Here is a 17,012-nt window from a genome sequence, read left to right as displayed (position 1 = left end):
AGGGGGGCATAGTAGTTAGGATGTCCACAACACATAAAAGCGGAGTAGTGCACAATAGCCTTCCTAACTACGGAGCCTGAGGAAGCCCACAGGGCGAAACGCGTTGCTCAAAATCCCCCACTACTTTGACACTTTGCGGCCACCGTCGGGAGCAGGAACAGGGAAGTACAGAGCTCCATCCGGACGCGGAGCGAGCGGCTGTAGCACCACGAGACTGCTGAATATCCCAAAGACGGGCCTCCCACCCCTTCCCCTACCGCAGCCCACGAGTTGAGCAAGCGGAGGGCTTGTTATATACCCCTGTTTTTAACATTTTATTTTGTTTACTACTTCAATAAAGTTTCTGCCCGGTATCCTTGGACTTATATTCTTATTTACCCACCTGGGAGCTAGGAATCCAGAACAGGAGCGGCAAGAAATTCTACAACACAAGACATCAGGACTAACCAAAGATACCTTTCCAAGTGTGCACTCACACTTGGCCGTGTGAGTAACAATATTTTATTATCATTATAATCAATCACCTACTATTTGGAACAGTGAGACCAATTCAGGGAACCAAAAGATACCTTAGCCCTTGAGTACACCCACACATGTCCGTGTGAGTGTTTGATGATATACCGTCTACCTCATAGATTAACCCCACCTAGATTGTCCCCTTTGCATGCTATCTCTTTGTCGCTGAACCTGTGTTCTTTAATTCCGAGGGAAACAACGAATACAAGAAATAGAAGAACCAGTCCGGACGAGAGGTGAAGTACTTCAGAACAAAAGAGACGGATCTACACCAACGAAGAAGGAAAAGCACAGACGAGACCCTTAAAGAAAAGAACATAGGACGTAAAGATACCTTGATGCACACGCATTTGCACAAGGCCGTGTGAGTGTTTGAGATTATACATAGATTTATATCACCCACACCAGCAGCTCAGAGTCTTACACATCTGAGTCCAGAGTATATATGATTCCACCTGTGCTCCCCCATCCTCCCTTTTTCTATTTCCTGTATCTTTGAAGGATCGTGGGTAGATCCTCCTTTGGGGTTTGAGTCACAGGAGGAACAGCAACAGAGGGACACTTTGCCCACTCTCAAGGTGGATAATATACCCCATTCTAACTCCTATCTAGTTCCAGGTAGCGCCCGGGTTTTCCCTGTTCTATTCACAAAGGGTGTATTTTGCCTGGTCTCCCGTGACAGTTATCCCCGCCCACTACCCACTTGAGAGGCCTAACCACCCTCTCTGGGGAAAATAGCCCCATCCCTTCTACCCATTGATTGTCACTGTGGTGAACCATGCCCACAATATGGGCATGGATTTCCACAATAGCAATGAATAGGCAACCTAAAAAAAAATAAAAAAAAAATACATTACAATTCAATAAAAACAAATATTATCCAAAAAAATACATTGATGCCATGAAAAGGGCATTGATAAACACATTGTCAGTCAATGGGCATCCTAAAAAAATAATACACAATTAAATCAAATCAATGTGTTTCTTACCTTTGTTGGGATGAAGATTCATCCTCCTCATCCAGCAGTGGCGTCAACACTTGCCCCACGACGCAATGATCCTCAGCAACATGATGTGAAGAAGTCCATGATCCTCCGTTGCTTGAAGATGAGTCTCTGGTGAGTAGTTCTTTCTTTTTTTTAGCTTTCCTATTTCCCTATTTGTAACCTTTACATGCGCTTTTACAAGAAAGAACATTGTGAGTTTGCTTTATACAAAAAAATCTCTTATTCCGCCATAATAGCATAAACACGCTTTTGATCTTCTAGATAAACTTAAAGTGACTAAAAAAACACTATCTGAGCAGCAGCACTTGATTAGCCCTCATCCTGCTTCATAATCCCCTAACCACCTTTACTTTGTTGGACAAGTGACTCATTTTAACATCAGTGGTACTAATAAGACTGCATCATCTCATGGTAACCATAAATATATTTTTCTATAGATATTTCATAATTAAACAGTTATTTACGTCAGGGACTTCGAGCGCGATTTTCTACTATATATATTTATACTGTATATACACACACTATGTGTGTATATACAGTATGACACATGTATTGCCATTGGGTACCATTAAGTGTGTTACATCTTTATGTACAGTGGGCATATATGTTCTGTGTGTGTCTGCATATATGTATAGCATGCACTGTGTCTATATGTGGTGTGCATGTGTTTATATAGTGTTTGTTCATGCATGCTGCATGCATCTGATGTGTGTATTTGGTGTGTGTTATGTGTTTCTGATGTGTGTACATATGTACTGTATATGGTATGTATATCTGGTTTTTGTGCCTTTGCATGTGTAAAGAGCTTGCTTATTGTATGCTGTGTATATGTGTGTATTGTGCGTGTAGCATGCATCTATGTTTGGTGTGTGGGATACCTGGACCCTGGGCAAGTTGGTTGGGCTTGCCCCCGGGCTATAATTTGCCAGCCAACCCCTGGCACCTGGACAGTGGGTGCAGGAATCTTGGGGACGTTCTACTGTTGATCTAGTCTGGAGTCCTGGACTTGTGTCTGTTCGTAGATGATCGAGTGGAGTGGTCTGATCTGTACAGTGTATCTGTAGCAGAATCAGATCTTATCTGTCTAATAATGTGAGTCTGTCCAATGTCCACATTGAGTTACAGTTGTGTTTCATGTGGCTGGGGCATGGTAGTCAGATCAGCAGCCGGGCTGTACTGTGTACTGTGTCTACTATATAATAAGAACACACAAAGGAGTGACCGAAAGGGGTAACCCAAGCCACCTTATAACTGCACTCATGATATGAAAGTAAGGGACAAAGTATACTTAAAGTAGTACTGAGGAGTAGATAGGGGTAACAGTCCCCACCAATTAACGACTGCTGCAGAGTGTAACTAACTTCAATTAACTGTAAAACACGGCAAAAATATGTGACAAAATATATACAGTGTAGTTAAAAACTCCACAGACGAGACGGAGCATCTGGTGAATGCACGTAGGACTCAAAATCACAGTGTGAAGTATAGTTGTAAGGTACAATAACCACACTTAAACAGGTCCTGTAATGTACACACAGGATCTGATACAACTATATATATCCCAAATAGGTATTCACTGAAGGGGGAAGTCCAAAACAGACAGTAGCCTTGCCCACACATTGAGTAATAGCAGCATACAAGCAGGATCCCAGTTAGCAGTGATACAGTCCATAAGTCATAGCTAGATACTAAAGTTATGATATAGAGTATAGCACTGCCTGACTAAAGTGCCATAGGGGAAGTCACTACTAAACACTTAATCCATATAATGCCTAGATAGCAGATGGAAATGCGCCTCAGAGCAGCACAGGAATCTTAACAAGTTGCTGCATCAATAGTATAGAGCAATACAACATGACACGTAGAATCACTGATATCAGTTTGGGGTACCTATTTGGGGTAGAGTGACCTCAGTACTCCTGACTGTCACAGTGACGAGCGGAGATGGTGAATGCAGCAGTTTGGAGATACTAATTACACAGACTGCTTCTTGAAACATAACACAAGCGGAGCATTGGAAGCACACTACTGATCAGTGATATCAGTGATTCTACGTGTCAGGTTGTATTGCTCTATATTCTTTGACAAAGACCCGCAAGGATTGAAACGCGTTAGAGTTCTGCCAGGGGTTTATCCCTTTTTATCCATTTTGTGCATGATTCAATAAATTCAATTTAGATACAACAGCACAGTCCAGCCTTGTACCTTTGCCCAGCAGTGCCCGCTGACTCTGTCTCTTCGTTGGGATGTTTGTCTGTTGATTACATCCAGCTAGGAGCGCGCTTACCAGCTAGGAGCAAGGAGACTCAGTAAGTGACTTTTACTACCCCAGGTGATTTGGCCATCTTTGCGCGACTTTGCAGATGGGGGCCCGGTTTTAGGTTATGAGCCCCTCACCGGTCATCCCCGTCTCCTCTTTGATGTCTCATCGCTAGGCCACTTCCCTCAATAGGGGCTTAAGTCGTTACTGCATTTATTTATTGCTCTTGCTCCACTACTCCACGGGTATTGGCAATACTGACATTTGATTTCCAAAGGGATTGTACACTCTGCAGCACTCATCAATTGGGGGGGACCGTTACCCCTATCTACTCTTCAGTACTACTTTAAGTATACTTTGTCCCTTACTTTCATATTATGAGTGCAGTTATTAGGTGGCTTGGGTGGCCCCTTTCGGTCACTCCTTTGTGTGTTCTTATGTACTTATTTCCCCTATGCACCTGATATTTCAGCATTTGTATGGTGAGCAGAGTGTTTTTGTATGTCTGTGTCTACTATATAATAGCATTATATTATAATAACACCAATTCCGTAACAGGGGGATTAAACATATATTTCATTTGTACACCTAGTGTGCCAGTCAGCCAGTGCCAGTTTCACCAGCATCAACATCAGCCCACCCAGAAAGTCAGGAGGACCACTGTACGGAACAGAAAGCAAAGCAGCAAGAGGGACATATATTGTTCACCTCACTTTGCTCTCTCTCTCTCTCTCGCTCTCCTTAGCTGTACCACTCCCTGCTTGCCTGGCTGTCACCTCCCGTCCCTATTCCCTGCCTAGCTACACACTACACAGCCACCAGGCCACACCCTGCTCCCTTACCTTACAATCTAAACAACAACAGTAAGGAAGTGGGCAGGAACGTGTGCACTTATTCGAACTTTGTCAAATCTGTGATCGAATTTGAAAATAAAGGCGGTTTCAGCACCATTCAGACAAATTTGTGAGTGCCCTAGCCGCCGTCTGATATCCGAGTGTGGATAAAATTTTCATTGCAAAAAATCAGCGGTTTGAATTTTGACTCCTTCGCCCATCTCTACTTTTGTCCAATAGCAGGGCATTGATTTTTGTGAGGAAAGTTTTTTCCACATTTCTAACTTTTCTTAGAATTATCAGAGCATTGTTCCTCTTTTGCTTCTTTGTTCAAGGCGATAGATGTGATTTGGTACTTACTTCCATGTTTGTGGCCTGAAGCTCTGAAATTTCTCATGCACATGACATTTTGTAAATGTCTTTCAAGGAACAATCTCCTCTCAATGCTTTTGTGCCTTAGAGTAGATAATGAACAGGACACAATAACATGTGCAGGGATCTCTTATCCAAATCCACAAATGTACACCCCTGAGCTACAGTAATTCCAGCAATAAAATTACATATGGTCCATAGACTCTTGTTAGCTAGTCTTTCTATATTTGTATCGTTCATATCTGATATGTTTCAAACTGAAATATTCTGGTAAAGTTTTAGCACAATTAGCATAATCATTAGTAGTATCTACAGGCAGTATAGAATATATTGAGAAAAAAAGGGGTGATCTGCTCAATTGGTGCAAAAATAGAATAGTGCAAATAATAATTGAATAAACCTGTTATGTTAAAAGGTAGTGCTGCTGTGCTCGTGGGATGGCTCCACAAACCGAAACTAGTACAAAAACAAAAAGAGAAACAGCGCAAAAAACCTCATGGTGTAGTATGTAAATTAAAATTGTATTGGTGAAACAGGTGAGTATTGCACGTACATCAAACAACTGGTAAATTAGCATGACATGTTATGGACATGTTACCACTCTGCAACTGTGGATAGGATGGTATCGGTCACCAGATCAATCCTCCTCCTACACTCCCATATGGTAGTCTTTATGTGTCCTCCGCTCGAATGAGACCACTTGCCGCAAGATGTAGATACAGATCTTGAACCACCTCGCTACTGCTGCGGGGAAAGGAGCTCTTCTTGCCGGTTCCTCAGCATTAGATAATCAAACACACGCCTGTGACGTCATCAGACGGCGTCATCAGGAGCTCAAAAAGGCAAAGGGTGACATTTTATACCTCCAGGAAACTCACTCTCAAGATCCCCAAATACATTTAGAAAATTATTTCCGACCGCATACTATTCATCTATTGTTCAGTATTGTTACTGCAACCTTTTCAAATAGGAGGAAAGAATAGGAAACACATGATAATGATAAAACTTGTGTATAGTACAAGACAGATATATGTGAATAATGTAATAAACACAGAATCATTTTAATGCTTTCTGTTAATAATATTAATACAGCTGAACACCGTTATAACGTGGTGTTCAGGGTCCTATTTTAACGTATAATTTAGAATTATTATTTAATTTATAAATAATTATATAAAATTCTAATTTATAAATTATACCATACCATGCAAGAATTTAACCCAGGACCCTTCATACACTGGTAGCGATTCTCTACTCCATACACCTTAGGATTTGTGTGATTTCAATGACTATAATATAGAGATAATAGAGTCAATTACATCACATCAATCCTATGGTATAGCACGTAAAGAATCGATACTAGTGTATGAAGGGTCATAGGTTAGATTCCTGCATGGTATGCTAAAATTATGTGTTTGTGTGTGTGTGTGACATGATAGAGAGCATTTGGCCTGGGATTAAAGGGGTTACACCCCCATTTGGCCACCCTCTACTCTCATCTGGGAAGCAAGGGGTTAACTGGACTGAGGTCCAGTAATGTGTTTTGCCTTGCTTCAATATCCAAATGTTTATTCCCCTGTGTAAATGTAATGTGTTATCCTGGTGTTTGCACTCACACATACACTAGGGTTGATGCGGGAGGGAAGGGGTTAATGTTAATTTAGTGATTATAGCCCTTTGTTCCCTTTTCCTGCCTTTTCAGGCTCCATTTTGCAGCCGTCCATAGGTCGCCATTGAGCCTCCATGCTTTCTTTTTTTTTTTTCAATGTTTTTATTAGGCATTTTTAGAGAATACAACGTTTCTGACATATTTTGTTGCCTAACATTTTCCAAAACATAGTTTTTAAAGGGGGGGGAAAGAAAGGCAACCTAAGTTGTCCAGAAAAGAGGGGGGGAGCCTTCATAGAGAGAAGGTAAGGGAGGAGGGTGGTGGGGTAGTTGAGGGGGTGTGAGGGAGGGGTGAGTGGGGGGGGATGGGGAGGGGAGGGTGTTGTCGTCCTACTTGGCTGATAGGGTGTTGCTGGTGAAATTCGTACGTTTTTTTTTTTTTTTTTTTTTTTTCCTTATGGGGGGGGAGTTAGACTCCCACCCCCCTGTGCTGGTCGGGGCGCTCTGGTAAAGTGGAACCAAGGTTCCCAGATATCTTCAAAGGCCTGGGTTTTTTGTCTGAGGTTGGCTGTGAGCCTTTCCATTGTCAATACTTCCCCAATCCTTTTCTTTATCGTATTGAGCGCTGGCGTAGCTGTTTTCCTCCAGGAGGCCGCAATACAGCATCTCGCCGCAGTGAGAATGAAGGATATTAATTTCCTGGTGGGCCGAACTATATTCGGCATGGGTGCAGCCATCAGGAAGGTCAGTGGTTCAATAGGAATTACTAGGCCGGTGACCTCTTTTAAAAGAATTTGGACCTTGGCCCAGTATTTCACAATTTCTGGACAGGTCCACCAGATGTGGGCCATGTCCCCTCTATTACCACAGCCTCTCCAACATTGGTCTGATGCCAGAGGGTAGATCTGGTTTAATCGTGCTGGGGTAAGATACCAGCCAAACATGATTTTATAGATGTTTTCCTTAATTGTGGTGCAAAGGGAAGTTTCTGAGGCTGCCTGCCAGATTTCCTCCCAAGTCTCTCTTTCTATATTAACGTTTAGATCAGCTGACCATCGCAGCATGTAGTCGTGCTGTGTTGGGGATGTTGAGCGCATTAGGATATTATATATATCAGAGAAAAGTCCCTTCTGGTGAGACTTGTCCTCACACAGGAGTTCAAACGAACTGAGAGTGGGGTATTCTGGATGAGGGCATGTAGTTCTAACAAAATTTCTAATTTGTAGATATTTAAAGGTGTCCAATTTTGTAATTTTAAATTTATTCCTCAGTTCTTGGTAGCTCAGGAGCTTCCCTAGGCTCAGTACGTCGGCAATCGCCTCTATATCCCGTGTTTGAAAGTGGGCGAACAGCTTAGATCCGCATCCTGGAGGGAATTTAGGGTTATTAACGAGGGGGGTGAGTTGTGAGTTTGTGGATGTGAGTTTAAATTTAAGTTTGCATCTGGACCAGGTGTCCCACGTGAATCGTGAGGCCTGTAGCTTAAGATTGTGTAAGTGGCCATCTCCTCTGTTCAGGCTCCAGAGGCAGGCTTGCAGAGAAGGCAGTTTGGCACACCGAGTTTCCATTCCCACCCAGCAACATCGGGTCGGGTCTGAGTTCCACATTGCTACCTGCCTGAGCTGGGCGGCTAGATAGTATTTGTATAGGTCAGGTACCCCCATCCCTCCTCTGGATCTCGTGGTCATCAGGACTGATCTGGCTACCCTGGGCCTCTTACCCTGCCAAATGAAGTGGAGGAGTCTATTCTGTATATATTTTAGATCGGTGGCCGGGACTTGGATTGGGAGCGTCTGGAATAGGTACAACATTCTTGGGTGTATATTCATTTTGGTAGAGATCATCCTCCCAATCCATGAGATCTGGTAACCCTCCCACCGATCTAGATCCCTTTTGATCTGGTCCCATAGTTTCGGGTAGTTATCCCTATATAGGTCCCGATAGTGCCTAGATACATTAATTCCCAGATACTTAATGCATGAGGGGCACCATCGGTAGTTGAAATTTAGCTTAAGGAGTTTGACTGTGGGTTCGGGAAGACTAATATTTAGGGCCTCAGATTTGTCGCTGTTTATTTTATACCCTGATACCTTTCCAAACTCCGCCAGTTCCATCTGGAGGTTGGGGAGGGAAGTGAGGGGTCTGGTCACGGTCAGGATAATATCGTCAGCGAATAGGGAAATTTTGTATTGTTCGGTGGCCATGGGAATACCCTGGATGTTTGGGTTTTGTCTTATTTTGGCCGCCAGTGGTTCAATCGTGAGAGCGAAGAAAAGAGGGGAGAGGGGGCAACCCTGTCGGGTACCATTTCGAATGTGAATTTGTTCCGCTCCTCCACCTGATAGTCTAACTGATGCGGATGGAGTTTGGTAAAGCGCCTGGACCCCCTTAAGAAAGGAGTCCCTGAATCCCAATTTTTTAAATGTTTGATCTAGGAACAGCCAGATGATTGGGATTCTCTCCTGTATGGGCAATGTGGGGAGTTGGAAGGGGAGAGGGCAGGCGCCAGGCTGCTCAGTACTGAGGGTGGGCGGTGGGGGGGAGGCGGGCGGGCGGGGGGTTCAGGGGTAGGCTGGGTAGGGGGCCGCTTCTGTAAAGGTCCGGGTAATGTATACCTGGCTTCTATATTGTATTTTCAGGCGCTCCTAGTGTGTACCTTGACCGCTTGGTTAGGTGACTATAAGGTAGCATGAACCTGTGGTTTCTTGGGCACTCCTGGGGCGGTGAGGTTCGGGAGCGTCCCCTCCGTGGAGTGGTCCTTGGGGTGAGAAGAGGGGAAGGAGAGGGGGGGGAGGGGGGTAGGGGGGAGGGATTGGGTGAGGGGGTGGGAGGAAAAGAAAAAAGAAAAAAGAAAAGGGGGGTGATAAAGGGGGAGGGAGGGGGTTGGGGGGGGAGACAAGGGGTAGAGGGGGGGGAGAACAGTTCTGACATATCGTAAGCATAGCGTTCAAAACCAACATTGTACCTCGTATTTGATAAGCTGTGTGCATACAATACTAGACAGATTGGTTACATACAATACTGAACTAAAGCAATCCACTCCTAAGCTGCCTTGGAGCGGCGATAGTCACCTGTGACTTGACAGGAGAACGATCCGTGGGTGGGTGAGTGGGGGGGCGGGGGGGAGATTGATTATAGAGGGAGGGGGGTGGGCTGGGGGGCGGTAGGGGGAGGGGGGGGCTGAGGGGGGGGGTTGGGGGAGGGGGGGGGTTGGGGGAGTGGTAGGGGGAAATTTGGGGAGGCAGGGGGGGGGTGAAGGTAGTGGTAGGGGGAAATTTTGGGGGAGGCAGGGGGGTGGGGAGGGGGGAGGAGGGGGGGGGCAGGCGGGGGGGGAGAGAAGGGAGGAAGGCAGTGGTAGGGGGAAGCTTGGGGGGCAGGGGGGGGGATAAAGGGGGGAGGGGGGGGGAGGTAGTGGTAGGGGGGAGTTTGGGGGGGGGGCAGGGGGAGGGGGTGGAGATGGGGGGGGGAATATGGGGGGGGGGGTGAACACAATGCATGCACCTTTAGGCCACATAGACATAAATCATTTCCTATACAGTGCGGCTGGAGGTCCAGTGTCTCTGTTGGGCCCTGGAGGGCCGGTGAGATCCAGGGTGAGTCAACCTGGGAGTGCTCCTTGCCTAGGTAGGGGGACTTTCATAGGAGGGGGGGGGGGATGGGAAGGCAGAGGGGGGGGAGGCCAGGAAGGCAGGGGAGGGGGAGATGGGAGGAGAGGGGGAGGTCTGCATGTGAGGGGGAAGGGGGGGGGGCAAGGGGGGCCTGAAGGGAGAGAGGGGAGGGGGAGGTGGGCAGGGGCCGCACCAAGAGCAGTGTGCCACAGTGTGGAGTCACCCGGTGGGGAGCGCCCCGGGGCGCTGCATCTGAACCTGTTCAGGCCTCCGCTGGGCGTCTGTGGGGGGCCATCCCAGGTATGCGCTGATCGGGGGTCTGCGTGGGGGGGAGGAAGCCAGGGGACCGGGCGCCGCCAGCCTGGGGAGTGCAGGGGGGACCAGGCTCGGGTACGTGGGGCCAAGCGTAGGCTGAGGGGGAGCGGACAGTAGTTGGGTGCCGAGTGGGGCCGGATGTTCCTCGCGGGCTGCCGTAGATCCGCTCTGGTGCGTCCAACGTCGCAGGCGGGAACCCACTGCGCCTTCCGATGACGTCAGCCTGCGCTCGTCTAGGGCGGTGTGGAGCGACTCGTTGGTGCAGGTCCTCCTCGGCCGCCATCTTGTGGAGGACCCCAGGTAGCTGCAGGGTGAAGGAGCTCCACAAGGGGAGAAATGGCCTCACCCATCGCCATCTTGAGGGCTCCTTGGGGTTGGAGGCTATACGAGCCAGGACCCTCCGCGAGGCACCAGAGTCAGCCTCGTGGGATCCCGCGCTTGCTGTGGTGTCCTTGAGGCGGCTGTGGTGTAATGCTGCCTCCGTAACCGGTCGTGAGCTGCAGCAATCGTCAGGGAGAGGGATGGCCACGTGTGGAGGTAAGAGGGATCCCGTCGCCATTTGGGGGGGGGGGTACATAATTTCCCTGTAGGTGTTGTTGTGCTTGCTATTGTGGTGTGTGCGTGAGGGGCTCTTCTAATGCGGGCCGAGGTTTGTGCAGGATAGTCCTCTATTTGTCCCGGGACTGTCTTTGTTCCGCAATCCTCTCTGAGGCTCGAACGGGGATATCATCTCTGTCCCTGTCTCGTGGCCGGCCATCCGGGCGGTGTTCCGGCTGGAAGGGCTCCAGCGGGAGTCCCAGGACTTTGGCCAGGTGCTCCATGTCCTCTGGATGGCGCAGGGTAAGGAATTTGCCCTTATGGGGGACCACTAGCTTGAAGGGTAACCCCCATTTGTAGGAAATCCCCTTCTCACGGAGGAGTAGGGTCAGGGGGCGGATGGCCTTGCGACGGTCCACGGTCCGCTTGGACAGATCATTATAAATCTGCAGCTGCTCACCTCTGAACGCAATCGTGCTCTTCCCTCTGTTTGCAGTAATCAGCTTTTCCTTAGCTGTGTAACTGTGTAGGCGCACGATCGCGTCCCGCCGGCGGTTAGGGTCCTCAGAGCGGGGGCCCAGGGCCCGGTGCGCCCTGTCCATTTCCAGGTCCCGCGGCTCAAGCTCGGGGCAGAGGAGGAGGAAAAAGTCAGACAGGTATTCCCGCAGGTGCGAGGGCAGTACGGTCTCAGGGATACTGCGGATGCGTACATTTTGGCGGCGATCCCTGTTCTCCTGGTCTTCCTGATTATCCTTTAAGGCATTAATCTCATGGCCCAGGCAAATTATTTCTTCGTCTGCGTCAGTTTGGTGGTGCGCAGCCTCATCTAGCTTAGTCTCCAGTGTGGTTGTTCTTTCCTGCAGGCCGTGGATGTCCTGCCTGATTTCTGCCACAGCCTCTTTTAGATTGGATTGCAGGGACCGTTGGAGTTTAGTGAGTAAACCCTCTAAATATTCTTTAGTAATGCCTCCGTCCACGAGTGGGGTGGCCTCAGCGGGGCTCGGTGGGTCGTGGGGGCCTTGTTTGCTTTTCTGGCCTGAGGCCTGGGGGCCATCTTGCCTCTTATTCCCCGCCTCAGCGGGCTGCTTTGCGGGCATAAAGAAGTTCCCCGCTCCCTGAGTTGAAGGGTTTTTCCCCTTAGATGTCATCCTGACAGGTTCGTGGGTTGGTTTATGGGTTTTTTGAAGTTTTTTGGTGGGCTAAAACTTCTGCAAATTAGGGTTTAGTCGGAAGGGTCTCTGGAGCTCTTCCTTCAGCCGACCTTCTTGGATGCCGTCATAGACACGCCCCCGAGCCTCCATGCTTTCTAATGGCAGAAGTAGCGGTTTTGGACCTGTTTTCCAGTGACGACCAGCAGGTGGCGTCCGAGAGGAGGAGCGGCAGTTTCCCATTGTAGTCAATGGGCTCATTGACTTCAATGGAGATTCCTCAACACCGGCCTCGAGGAACAGGTTGGCAGCCATCCAAACCGCAGACCGCAAAAGCGGATACAATGTCTTTGAAAAGAGTTTAATCACTTTGGTTAAGTTCAAAGACAGTTGGCGTGGGAATCTTAAGTTCTAGGACCCCTGGGAATAAAGTTCTTTTTGTCCCTAGCTCCTGGGAACCCCCACACACGACCCACACCAGGTCCAGGAATGAGAGACCCCCGTAAGGGGTCGAGCGGAGAAGGAGGGTCGCGCCATTGACTTCAATGGCAGAGCGGAGTTCCCATTGAATCTAATGGCGGCGTGCGCCATGCATTGTCTATGGCGGCGCCGGCCATTGATTGCAATGGGGAAAAGCCGCGTTGCATAAAAACGACTAAGTGTAAAATGATAAAAAGTGTAAGTCCATATCTCTGGTTCTTGAATGACCAGGGGGATGGGATTTGGGTGGCATGTAGCCCAGATTCCGGCTTTAATGCATGACCCTTCCCAGCCCCCTCCGACAAACCAGACGGAGTGTGGACGAATGTAAAGATTGGTGTTTTTTCTCATAGACTTCAATGGCGGCGGTGTCTCCATTGAAATTCTATGGTGGGAAACTCCATTGACTACAATGGCAGAGTTGCTCCATTGAAACCCATGGTGGCGGAGTCCGTTGTTTTCAATGGGGATTTAGTGAAAAGCTGAGATTTCTTTTTAGCGGTGATTTTTATAATAAAATATGAAATGGTTTATGTGGTATTTGTATAACTCCGGTTCCGAAGGTCGCAGCGGGCTGAAACTTGGACCCTTTAGTGTACCACGTCCGGCATTAAGGTCTGGAAAGTTTGGACCTGCTGGACCTACCAGAACCAGGTATTTTAATATGTGTAGGTATTAAAGTGTGTATGTGATTTTGGATCTGCTCTGAAAATGCAGACCCCCATCTGCTATGCTAATAAAGCAGGAAGGGCATCCTGAAAGAATTAGCATAGCATTGTGATCAAGAGTGATCAAAAGTTAACTGTCCTGATTGTTTATACTAAGGGCAGGAACAAAGGGACTGAGTGTTTTTAAGTGTCAGTCTTCACACTTACAAGGGAAGCCAAAATCTCCTTCAAAGAGATTTTTCTAGCCAGCTCGGCACCTTAGTTGTAAGAGAGGGGGTTGAAATGGTATTTAAACCAGAGTCTCTCCCTTACTCAAATGTCTTCATTCATGGTCTTCATGATCTTCATGTATTGTCGTGATGTCTACATCTGAACCTGAGTTATGGAAGAAATGGCCCATCCTGTATCCTGATGGCTTTCTTGTCCTAACCTTTAAGTAAGTGCTATATTTAGTCTGTAATTTGTATATCTTGTTGTGTTCACCTTTTTCAAGGAATAATTATATTTTATCATATCTAAGCCTCGTTCAGTTCAACCCAGTTATATTTTTGGTGTGTATTATTAATAGCCTGTCACAAAGTTACCGTCACAGTGTGTGTATGTGTGTGTGTGTGTGTGTGTGTGTGTGTGTGTGTGTGTGTGTGTGTGTGTGTGTGTGTGTGTGTGTGTGTGTGTGTCCGTTAGCAATAAAGCATTGCATGTTTGAGAAAAAACCCCTTGGAGATGTGTACCGCGCATGTGGATGAAGCGAGGAGAGAGGAGAGAACTGCAGATGCCGGGTAAGTCCTCGCACGGCGGCCAGTTCGCTCATAAAAAAAAGCACCAAAATCCTAGATTTTAAAATCATTTGTGTCTGAAAAAATCTTATGTGCTGTGCATCACGCACTATATTGTAATGTAATTGTGAAGCGCTTTGAGTCCCTTTGGGAGAAAGGCACTATTTGAAATAAAGTTATTATAAAAATAATTTCTTTAGTTTATCCTTATTAAAAACATACAATCATGGTGGAAAAAAAAACTAATTTGCAAGTGTGTGTTCTCCTTACGTGTTTCACTTCATCAAATGACATGGGGCATATTAAACAAATGTAACCATTTTTTGTAGCATCTGTTTTGGTGCTTTCATTTCTTTGGAAATGAAACAGAAATCCATTTTCTTGAAAAGAGCGTCTAAATGAGGAAGTGCTGTCAGTTATGTATTTGATCTTGAAGGGGAGAGGGAAAGTTGCGTGTGCCAACTTTTGATGAAAAAAATTGCGATATCATACAAACTGAAGTAACTAAATAGAGAGAATCAAGACATAACCAAGTCTGAAGTCACCATATTTACAAACTAACTTTAACAAATATTTAAAATTGCTAATAGTAGTTTTTAGAGTTTGGTAAAAAAAAAAAATGAAGGCATCCATCACCCAGGTTTAATAACTTAAAAATAACACTGCAATTTGTGCACTTTGGTTGTAGGATAGACTGCACCATCAGGTATTATTTTTTTTTACATATTGTATCTATTTACCTTTAGTTTTCCTGACTGTGGAGGTCCAAATATGTAGTACCAAAAACGTACTCTACATGTATCATAAGCGGCAGGGAAAACGTTAGTTGTGAATATCCTTGCAGTATCCCCTTCTTGCCAGGTAGATGAGTTGGCATACAGGAAATGTCTTCCACTGCCTTTAAAATGAAAGAACATGTGTTTTTATATACATATAAACAAAAACATATATACATATGGATACAGTACATACAAATATACTGTAGATACAAAAACAATGTGCTACACACACCTTGTTCAATACAGTAAATTAGAACTAATTCTGACATTTTCAATTATAATTGCTAGATTGATATGCTAACTCACAAGTGAACTACATCTAAAACTGAGAAAGAAAGATTAAGGGAGAAACAATCAGTACTATTATATGGTAATTCTATATACTATAAATCTTCCATTTTTTACTGTTTTGGCAGAAAATTCTAATTGTCAAAGGGGATTTTTGGCCACAAATGGATGACAAACACCTGTTCACACACATGCATTTATAGCGATGAATATAAACAATTCATGCAATATTTTTTGCTAGCAACATCATAAATATATATTTATGAATCCTAAAAAAAAAAGATACTGACAAAGAAAAGAAAACAAAGCTCAACACCAATTTTCTTAACATTAGTAAACCTTAAATTCTAAACACATTAATACTGGTAAATTAATACATAAATAAAACATTATTTTGGCAGCTAGAGATTATTTTGGCAGCTAGAGATAGGCAAATTTTTCACCGACATGGAATTTGCTGTGAATGAGAAGTTTCACATTTTCAAAGCTTCGTCCAAGTGCATGCAATACCACCGTCCGCCACTGCACATTCCATTCACCCAAACCTTCCATGCACTGAAATTCGTTTTTCAGGAGGAGAAGAGAGAGATTAGAGAGAGCGAGTTCTGTTTTACTAGAGTCCCAAGTGATATATATTATATATCCTGTGGAGCGACACCTGTTCACAAAAAGGAACACACTTGGATATATGCTAATAGGATATGCAAAGTATATTTAAATGGATTCTATTAGCATATAGCCCATGTATCTCAGGTGTGCTCCTACTCCTTGTGTTGTTTGAAGGTGAAATCGCGGGCAGATGTTATGACATGTGCAGAAAGGGGGGGGGGGGGAGGAATTGAAAAAGACCACAGTTTGAAGGTCATTTGCCCAAATGTTTTTATAATCAAAAGCAGCCTTGAATGTCACACTATGAATCAAATGAAGCTAGAAAAACAATAAAACATTTGTGACTCAAATTTTGACACATTTGCCCATCTTTAGCAGCCGGTAGCTTGTACAGTAGAGGCAAAGTTTATTCTAACATTTGCTGTAAACTAGCCGGGTTACATTCTGGGTATGTGCTGGGTATGTTCTGGGCTAGTTTGAGGCACGTTTAAGGCATTTCTGCATTGACTAACGACCCATAGGATTAACACAGCAGGGATCCCTGGCAGTCCAATTCAGTTTGAATGGGACTGCCAGGGACCCCCGCTGTTAATCTGATAGGCCATTAATCAATGCAGAAATGCTGGGGCTAGTTTAAGGAAAGTTTAAGGCATGTATTCAGAATGTACCTGGGTGTTTCCTGGGTCTTTTGGGGAATTGCCACTGATTTTTGTTAGAATAAGAGTTGCCTCTACTGTAGCTCTTCATGGAACATACTGTAGATGTTCAATGTGAATTATCTTTATATAAGTAGATACTGAAGTGATTGTATATTCTTAACAGCTGAAGTGACTGATCAGTATTGGAGTGTTTTCGGATGAAATGGCACGATCATCTGCTTTAGCTGATAAATAATATGTCCCTTTGTATTTAATTGTTTTTTTTTTTTACATTCTCACAACTATGTTTTATTAAAGGTTCATTATTCTCTCTTTTCCGTATGCAGCTGTTTACTTATATTTGTTTGCTCCTTTCCTTCTGGGTGTTGTTTTGTCCTCGGTCATTTGTGCATTTACCTTTCAGTTGTTTGCTCTTTTACTTTACTTCTTGTCTGTTACATTGTATCAAAATTTATATCTCCATTCTTATATTTGTTTACACTTTAACTCTTTCTTTCTCTGGCTCCAACTGAATAACAGCAGCTTTACAATTCAGTTGTTGCCAGGCAA

The 17,012-nt window shown here is 45.3% G+C and overlaps 1 protein-coding gene across 1 annotated transcript in view; it reads right to left on the bottom strand.

The window, feature by feature from the left end:
* Nucleotides 1-17,012, bottom strand: part of MALRD1 (MAM and LDL receptor class A domain containing 1) — a 662,703-nt gene that overhangs the window by 188,748 nt on the left and 456,943 nt on the right. Inside the window, exon 30 of the mRNA XM_075588643.1 lies at nucleotides 14,869-15,026. Within this exon, the coding sequence (XP_075444758.1) occupies nucleotides 14,869-15,026 (158 nt within the window). The remainder of the gene's footprint in view (nucleotides 1-14,868; nucleotides 15,027-17,012) is intronic.

The sequence above is a fragment of the Ascaphus truei genome, chromosome 2 (assembly GCF_040206685.1).
Source record: "Ascaphus truei isolate aAscTru1 chromosome 2, aAscTru1.hap1, whole genome shotgun sequence".
NCBI lineage: Eukaryota > Metazoa > Chordata > Amphibia > Anura > Ascaphidae > Ascaphus > Ascaphus truei.
Note: the sequence above shows the minus strand (reverse complement) of the source record. Positions and strands in the feature narration are given on the sequence as shown.